The 9,656-nt window shown below is 28.9% G+C and overlaps 2 protein-coding genes across 2 annotated transcripts; both read left to right on the top strand.

Annotated features, from left to right (window-relative positions):
- Positions 1 to 980: 980 nt before the first annotated feature.
- Positions 981 to 3,092, top strand: LOC126780573 (maternal protein tudor). The gene is made up of 2 exons (XM_050505170.1): positions 981 to 1,170; positions 1,907 to 3,092. The coding sequence occupies exon 2, from the start codon at positions 1,914 to 1,916 to the stop codon at positions 3,090 to 3,092; it is 1,179 nt and encodes a 392-aa protein (XP_050361127.1). The 5' UTR covers positions 981 to 1,170; positions 1,907 to 1,913.
- A 2,754-nt stretch (positions 3,093 to 5,846) lies between these two features.
- On the top strand, positions 5,847 to 7,852 carry LOC126780692 (uncharacterized). Its single transcript, XM_050505323.1, has 2 exons — positions 5,847 to 6,002; positions 6,579 to 7,852. Exon 2 carries the CDS (start codon positions 6,585 to 6,587, stop codon positions 7,776 to 7,778), a length of 1,194 nt encoding a protein of 397 aa, XP_050361280.1. The 5' UTR covers positions 5,847 to 6,002; positions 6,579 to 6,584; the 3' UTR covers positions 7,779 to 7,852.
- Positions 7,853 to 9,656: the final 1,804 nt, after the last annotated feature.

Below are 9,656 nucleotides of genomic sequence, written 5' to 3'. Positions count from 1 at the left end.
TGTACTAACATTTGATTTGACATATATTTTTAAATATCTTACTAAATATTTATTTTCTAAAATTGAGATGGCGCTATAGTGATGTTTGTAGTACTATCTCATTTTAAAAACAGGATAATCTTATTATAATAAATTAAGTCAAGAAATACGCCGCTGATAAAACATTTTTATATATTCTAGAATTTACAACCTTAACAAAGATCAATCTTTTTCTTACTGTCTAATGATTTAATTGTAGTTATAATATCTGCAGCGTTTATAGTATGACATTCAAATCAAAGCAAAGCTACTGTTACGTTATTTAATACAGTTCCCTTGTTAGTTCAGTAATGGTAGCACAGAAATTTGGCTGTTGGTAAAATTGGAATGTCATTAAAAAATTAATGGGTTCGCAACCGTACGATAATTATCGTACAAGTAAGATAATTTCATAACTACGTACGATATTACACTACTATCGTACGTGGTCTGTACGATAATTTCCATTATGATGCAAAATGGCTACTGTCTTTCGATAAGCGATCGATATCGATAATCGATATCTTAGTTTTATGCGAAGTGTTGGTAGCTACTGTGTTTTTGATATACATCATTTCTTGATGATTTTGTTTGTCTTTTACAACAAGATTAAAAATAGTATATAAAATGTTAAGTTTATAGATATTTGTGTTGTTAGAATTTCGAAAAATATGCCTGATTTCATTTGTATCTATCCTTTGATAATTTTTAATTTTTAATTTTTATTAAAAAAGAAAATAAACCTACCTTATAATTTTTACGTTAAAAAATGATAACATATACATTAAATATTGTTCATATACATAAACATATTTTTTGTTTGTTTGGTTATTTTTTTAGTTTACAACTGATTTAAACTATAAAGCAACACATTATTATTTTTTTATTAATGTATTATAATCATTATCCGGTTGTACGATATTTTTGATCCATATACGATAATTTTACGGCCCTGGTACGATAACTGCCTGCCTTTAGGTTGTGATTGTGAACACTGTCAGAGTCCAGTATCTGTTGTCTTTTATTTGAAATATTGCTGGTCCGTACTTTGTTGTTTAATCGTAGTTTAAATAGATATAAGTTTTTAAAAATAATTATTGCAACTTTAATACATTTACAAAAATCTTCTGAATATAAAAATATAATTAAAAGGTAGGTAATTCGTTAAAATAAGCATTTTAAATTACTTATTATAATATTATAAGTATGTGAATTATTTATTAATATCGGACGTTACTTTTAATTGTTTAGTTCATATGGATCATCCATATCCATCAATCTGATTTAAGAATTCATATTCATTCAATATTCATTACCGATAATAAATGCGGCTTCCAAATCAAACACTTAAACATAAGTGGTTAAAATTCGTCATTTTTTTTAAGTGTCCTAAATTTATATTTGGAGGGCACCTTTTTTGTATGACCAGTGGCCATTATTTTATATTATACTTTAGCGTACTTACATATGCTTTTATTGTAGAGTTCTATATTACATATCGTATGGAGTTCTTTTGTAAAGGAATTATTAATAATTATTGGCTTCTATCAATATTAAGAGTTGACGGTAAGAGAATTCTTCCAGTCAATGCTTCCAATATCCTTTAAAATTTCTTTATACTATTTCTGTTCAAAGGAACAAACACTATCTTTTGAGACTTGTTTTTTTTTATGGGAGAGTTAAATAACGATAGCTGTCTGCATCAAATCTGAACATAATTTATTGATGGATTTAATTTCCTTTTCTTAAACAAACAAAGGAAAAATCAGGGTTTTTTATTCTTAATAAAAGTTATTGTATCATTTTTAATTTAATTTAATATGACTGATGACTAATAATAAGACAAATTATTTGAACCAACTCTTTAATTGGTGTTATTATTTTACAGATATAAAATGGAGGAACTTGAATTAATAATGCACGATATTAATGTCACTAAATTTGATGTTCTAACTGAACACTGGGTACATATAATTCATGTAATAAATCCTCATAATTTTTATGTCCGTCCGACTAAATGTAGGGCATTTATTGAGAAGTTAGAAGTAACAAAACCAACAACTAGACCATGCTCTGTGAGTAAACAGAATTTTGTTATTTATAATATAGGACAGACAGGTAAAGATGCAAAATATGCCAGAGGAAGAATATGCCATGCAGATAATGAAAATGGTCACAATATATTTGCTGTTGACTATGGATACTTTCATAGATCAGTGTCAATAGACCATATTTGGGAATGTGAACAAGATTTGTCCAAAATTCCACCTTTAGCTTTACTTTGTCAACTATCAAACTGTGCTCCATTAGGTAGAAGTAAGGATTGGTCTAAAGAAACTATTGATGCATTCAAAGATTATGTTAAAAATGAAAGAGCCAAGATGATAATTTTAGACAGGACATTTGATAAGCTTTTTGTAGAATTGATAAATTCAAACCCAAATGACATTGCTACTTTGATGGCTTTGACTGGATATTCCACTTTGGGCTATGTTCATAATGCTATTAATACGATGGCTGCATTTAAAATACAAAAAATATATTTGACATTTAAAAATATAAATATTAATGAAACATTACATGTAAGAGTACAAAGTGGTAAATCACTTGATGCATTTTATGTGGCTGAAGTTAATGATTACCATAATTATATGCAAGAATATAATACAATGACATATTATACAAAAAAAGAACCTAAACTTAAAGAAGGTAGATTAAAATTGAATACACCTGTGTGTGTTAAAAATGATTTAGGTGATTATGAAAGAGCAATCATTAAAGAAATTACAGTTCCCGACACAAAGGCCATAGTTAAACTTGTAGATTGGGGAAAAGAAGAACAAGTACATAAAATGAATATGAGACCGATACCTGAACGATTCTTAAAAATGCCAGTTATAGCTATTTATTGTTCATCTGAGGAAAAACAATTATGGGACAATGGACTACATCGCTTTTTGTATCCAGGGTTTGAATTTCTTATTCAAATTAAAAAGCTGGGTAAGCAGTTTGAATCTCCAAATATAGTAAAAATATTACCATTACAAGGTAATTCTTCCAAAGCTAGCGAATAAATGTTTCACATAAGTTATACTTTTGTATTTCTAATTTTATTATTTATTTTGTTAAAAGTTTAATGATTTGATATGTTTTGATGAATTTTGATGAATAATATGAAATAGGATAACCAAAAGGATAAAGGAAAGAAAAAGAAAGGATAAAAAAACACATAAATAAGTTTATGTACTCAATAGTTTTAATTATTTTTACCCTTTTTTATTTTTTACCCTTTTTTTTTTTAAACTCTTTATAAAATATAATTTCCGTTGAATTAATACCAATGGAAAATAAATATAATAGAGATTAAGCTTATTTATTCTCAATGGTAATCTTGTGGTAGATTTGTATCAGGGAAAGTGATTAAATAGATTTAATTCAGTAAATAATGTTTTATTCCTTGCAACATTTGATAATTTAGAATATTCGTAAATTTTGCAAAAGTAAACTTTGTAACAATTCTTTTTTTTAAATAATAATTGTTAAAAAGTTTATTTGAGGCATGAAATGTACTCTACTATCTCTCTAAAATAATTTCTCTGAATTTTCATGTGCTTAATTTCTGTTCAAAATTCATCTCGTGCTTGACGGTGAAGGAAAACATAGTGAGGAAACCTGCATGTGTCTAATTTAATTGAAATCCTGCCACATGTGTATTCTACCAACCCGCATTGGAGCAGTGTGGTGGAATAAGCTCCAAAACCTTCTCCTCAAAAGGGAAGGCAGTGGGACATTAACAGGCTGTTACTGTTACTGTACTGTGATTCAATCATTCAAATACCTACCTCTAATACTATGGGCTTTCCAAGTGCAGGCTGTGCGGGATACAGAAATACTATTTTATTAGAAATGATATTTGACTTTATAAATAATTTGAAATTATGTTGAAATGTTCCGGACGGTTATTACATGTAGCTAGATAGCATAAGTGTCACCCGTTCATCACTTGTTCTAGTGCCGGTTAAAAGGATGATTGAGCCAGTGTAAACACTGGTCTATAGGTGATGGCAACCACCTCGTATTATCAAGTCAGGTAGCCCATCTGCCTATCTTAATAATCAATATACTAACACCAGGCCTTGCAATCTGAAGTAATCAATGAGATTCACAAAATATCACATTTAAGTTTATTCAGTGACTGTATTAAATTCTTACTAAGCGTGGGAAAATTACCTAATCAAAGTAATAACATATATTTATTAAATATACATGTATAAAATATTATTTCTAACATAAGATTTGAGTTTTTAATTTTTAAGTCATCTCAACAATGACGTCTGACGTAAATCACATAATGACGTTAGCCGTGGCTAATACAGAGTATACTATACTTTATACTTTATTGTACACCACACCTCAGACAAAAATACAAAACATGAATACTGCCTAAATGAATGTACAATTATGGCGACCTTGTCGCTACATAGCGATCTCTTCCAGGCAACCAACGGTGTAAGTAATTACAGATTGGATATGAGGTAGTTGGTGGTATGAATAAAATAATATAAATGTTTAATAAAAACAAAACCAATAAACAAAGTAAATATAAAATACACATATTATATATCAATAAATAAATTATATTATTAGTACATACAAAATTACAAGTATATGATATAAATACATACTATATACAGCAACAATGAATAAAACTATACAATAACAATATTAGCCAACACAAAATATTGCTAGTTTAAATCATGCATAACATCACCACTTTTGACGATTATCTGATCATCATCAAAAAGTTACATAATATACGACGAAGCTTTATTTACTTGTCAACCTTTTTAAATTAAAGGAGAATGAACAAAAACGTATGGACCTTGGTCAAAATGTCATCCACTAACGAGACCTAAGTAATAAAACAGTCTACTAAGTACTGAGTCATTATAACCAGACCGAAACAAAAAATATGCATTCTGTACCAGATACTTGGGTACCTGGTACTCAGGCAAAAACCGATTGCGTTAGTGCTCTAGCGCATTATTTGCTGAGTGCAAAAGGAATAAAATAGTGCTATCTTCAATTTGCGCGAGGCTATCGATGAATCATCATTAGCGCCGCATAAAGAATAGCTACCTGCGCATAATTAAAACGAATTTATATAAATAGTAGCGAAAAAAAAAATTTAAGGTATAATTATTTTTCATATTAACTTTTTACATTATTGACAAAAAATTTTGTGTCATACTAAAAGTTACTTTGTTTAGTTTGTTGCGTTAATCAGTATAGATCTCGTTAGTCGTGGATGTTTGGACCACTTTTGTTTATTCTCCTTTGAAAGATAAATTAATATCAGATAAACTGTCATTCAGCATGTAACATAACAAATTAAAATATTTAAGTTTTCGGTGAAGTTATGTTAACTATACTATTATTTATTATTTTATGCTCTTTTCATTTAATAGTTTTACTAAAAATTTTATTACACTTCTTAAGAGCAATAGTGTGATTAGACCTTATAATATAAGATGTGACTTGGCGAAAATGTATTTTAAAAATATAAAAATACCCATGTTTTTGTTTTGAATTAATGCACTTTCTATTATTTGATAAGACAAAAACATAAGTGCATCTTTAGCGAAACAAAAAGCTCCTTTCTAGCAACACAGCGTCCAATTATCGATCCCTTACTTATTAGTTATTAGAACGCTATTGGAGTTTACTGCAGTCTAAGAAATAAGCATATTGATTTAACTGTAATATTGTGGTAATCGAAAGATAGGTCCACAAGACTTGGAATAATATCATTACAAAGAAAATCTAAGTTAACCGTTTTGTCTTTATTGGTTTATATGAAAGTTTTTGTAAAAAAAAATTAAGAATAATAAAATAAATCTATTTGAAGAGCTTAGCGAAATAATTATCAAGAAAATCAAATAAGAATCAAATTACATTACGCCATTTGCTCAGCGAATATCTAGGTAAAATTTTCAAGTATAATTTGTGTACACCTATCTATGTGTTTTGTTTTGTGTCGTTTATTAACTGGGCATATTGATGTATTTTTTTTTGTTGGTTTAATAAAATATATTTATGCAACTGAACTGATAATACACAACATTTTTCTTTATTTCTGATTGTGGCGAATTATTTCTGATTATATAAATTATACTATACTTCATTTCTATATTATTGTTTTATTTCAATAATTATTATTTTGCGTTGTTTATGGCTGTTTTACGCATGTATAAATTAGATTAAAAAAAACCCTTGTTAGAGATTACATTACTATTATTATTTATTCAGTGCACTTTGTATGAATAACTTAAATTTTACGACTTTTTGTCTTGATGTTATTAAATGTCGTGTGTCACAAGTATTGTTAAATACAGCTATCAAATAGATTCAGATTTCAGATATTACTTTCAAATTTATTACATTGACATTTGTTTTCTAAAAAAATATTTGGTAGCTAACTGTAATTTGTTTTTCATATTTTGATACAAAAGATAAGATATATTTTATATCATCTTTAAAATGTTGTTTATTCACTCCAGACTAAAATGGAGGAAATCGAAAGTGCAGTAGAACTGGATACGGAGTCTGTGCATTTAGTGGAAATTACGCACTATTTAAATCCATACGATTTTTACGTTCGGCCCACAAAATATAAATCCATCATCCAAGAGTGGGAGTCCATGATAACTAAAACCAAGGCGACATCCTTGAATGTACAGGATTTGGTTATATTTAATTTGGATTATTCACGTGGGGGTTGTAAATACATAAGAGGACGAATTACTCGGATTTTAAAGGTTGATAATAATCTATCGTTTGATGTATTTGCGATTGATTATGGGTTTAAGGAAAAATCAATTCCGATAGAGTATATATGGGAATGCTCACCAGAAATGGCAAATATACCACCACTGGCATATAATTGTCGGCTTGCTAACTGTTACCCAATGGAATCTGAAGGTTTTTCGTCACAGACAAACGATGCATTTAAAGAATTGGTTGGATCGGAACCTGTTAAAATTAAAGTGATGGGCAAGAAACCAAATAAGATCCTGGTTGATTTAATAAATTCTGCTGAAGAGGACATTGCGATACTGCTAGCTATCGACGGATATGCAACAATAGGTCACTCAATTGAAGAAATGGCTAAGAATCCTGTCATACTTGGCAAAAGAGTTTTTTTTGATTTTAAAGAGCTTACGATTGGTGAAACACTTCATGTGAGGGTCCAATCAGGGGATTCACTGAATGCATTCTATGTTGCCCGAGTTATCGACTATGATAAATACCTTAGAGAAATTGATATCATATCATTTTTCGCAGGAAGAGAAGCTTCTGTTTTGCCGCAGCACTTGGTAGAAGGAAAATTAGTGTGCGTGAAAGTTGATAGCGAAAATAAATATGAAAGGGCTTTTATCAAAGAAGTTACAAAGCCAAAAGAAAGAGCTATCGTTCACCTCGTGGATTGGGGAGTAGATGAGGAATTTCATGTTGAAAAAATGAATTATATGCACCCATATTGCTTGAGGGCACCAGTCCTTGCGATTTTTTGCCAATCTGCAGAGAATCAAGCATGGGATAACGGACTGGAGCGCTTTTTATCTCCCGGATATGAATTCAATATAACAATTAAAAGTCTAGGACAACATTTCAAATATCCTAATAAAGTTGATATTTCCGTCTTGTCTAATGATGATGACGAGGCCATAGCCTTACCGGATGTCGTCCTTGATGAGTAAAATTATTTGTCACTATCTTATTAAATTATAATAAAGTCTTACAATGTTATAATTAAGCCAATACAGAATATTGTTACGCAAATTAATACATGTACTTAATCATAATGTTAAGGTTATATAACCTTCAAGTATTTAACTATATTTATAGTGTAAGTTTCATAATGTATCTGCAATATCAATAATACTCATATATACTCTTCATTCAAATATTATTGTTACATAATGTATTCTACAATGTAAAAGAAATTAGTCCGTTCAGTAGTTTTAAAATTAACTTTATTTAGAATCGAAATTGTAAAATTAGTAATATTAATTATATATATTTATAATATAATTATATATATATAGTAGTACAATTGTGTTAATTGAATGAATATAATAAACGATAATGATTCAAATTAATTCATTCACAATTCCAGTCCCAGAGATGTTAAGAAGTTTTCTTTAAATTTAGAGAGGAAACGTACGTAGGTTTTTTAGAGTTTTTTTAAAGAAGACTGAAAAAATAACAATTTTTTTTTTTTCAATCTTAACTTATTGTCTATTAATTGATTATTTCACACCAAGGTATTTGACAGCTGATTAGCATAGATTAAACTTATCTAAATCAATTTATAATTTGTCAATTTATTCGTAAAGTAAGCGCTAGGTAAGGGTCTAAACTCTAAGTCTGGTACACTCAGAAAGGTTCATTAAACTAAAGCCATTGTGGGTTTAACTATTATTCAATCTTTTGTTAAACATTACATTGAAAAATAACTTAAGTAATCATTAAAGTGTCAGTAAGGCAGAGGATGGTTAAATTTTATTTATTTTTACTCTAATAGCAATTTCAATAATAATCAGTTTTTGGTCTGGTACTTTTTATTTAACAAAGCCAACAAACAAACAAACCTAAAAAGTTATTTTTATTTAAATACAATGTTGCAGTCTTTTGGCTCTTAAATGACATTGACAAGAGGGATGTGGATTTCGGTTACCTTACCGGTTAACAAATCTTACACAACGGCATAAATAAATGCTTATTATTAGCGATTGTGATTTGTCTAATAAAAGGCATAGGAAACCTAGAATGACGTTTGTGTTTCCAAAAGTAAAGTACTAATCATAAGAATTATAAAGAGGCCATGGGCTTGCAACTTATTGCATTATTATAATAACAGAATGTTATTTGTCTTGCTTAGATTTATTTAATTTACCGCAATTATTTTATTATATATGATGACATTGCGATATACACCGATACCCAAGGAATGTTATAAATAATACCTACGTATATTTTTTCGAATGAGCTATGATTTATTTCCTGACTGTCAAAAGTCGCGTTGGCCGAACATTAATAAATTGTCTTGCGTATTTGATATTTTAAATTATCTCTAAACTTTGCAACCAAAAAAACATACTGTAAAAAACGAATTTTATCTAAATTGACGTGTTGTAGAAAAAAACCGTCTAATAGAAATATCGCTCAATATTGATGAGATAACGACACGTTCGCGGTTCCATATCTATGTTGTATTATCTCTTTAAGCATTCGTCCAAATTATATGCAGTAAAAGGGAAAAGTTTTCTTTTAAGCACTTGAGACGATAAGACGGTAAGAATTCTTATTAAAATAAGTACTTATTTTAATAAGAATTCATCATTGTGGTAATATGTCCAATAAACATGCCCTGACGATTTAAATATTATTTTTTAATATAAAAAACTACTTTTTGTGACTTAAATATAAAAGTTAAACATATGCTGTCGCTGATTTTTTTGTAGGCATTATACAACTTTTCTCTAGAACTTAATCATATATCTCTCCTCGTTAAGGCAGCGTTCGTAAGAAATGTTTTCTTCGACCGTTTTTCTCCGACTTACTTTGCAAATCCG

This window comes from Nymphalis io, chromosome Z (genome assembly GCF_905147045.1).
Source record: "Nymphalis io chromosome Z, ilAglIoxx1.1, whole genome shotgun sequence".
Lineage (NCBI taxonomy): Eukaryota > Metazoa > Arthropoda > Insecta > Lepidoptera > Nymphalidae > Nymphalis > Nymphalis io.
Note: the sequence above shows the minus strand (reverse complement) of the source record. Positions and strands in the feature narration are given on the sequence as shown.

Coding starts and splice junctions, on each gene's coding strand:
- LOC126780573 (XM_050505170.1), top strand. CDS start 1,914: ATGGAGGAACTTGAATTAATAATGCACGATATTAATGTCACTAAATTT.
- LOC126780692 (XM_050505323.1), top strand. CDS start 6,585: ATGGAGGAAATCGAAAGTGCAGTAGAACTGGATACGGAGTCTGTGCAT.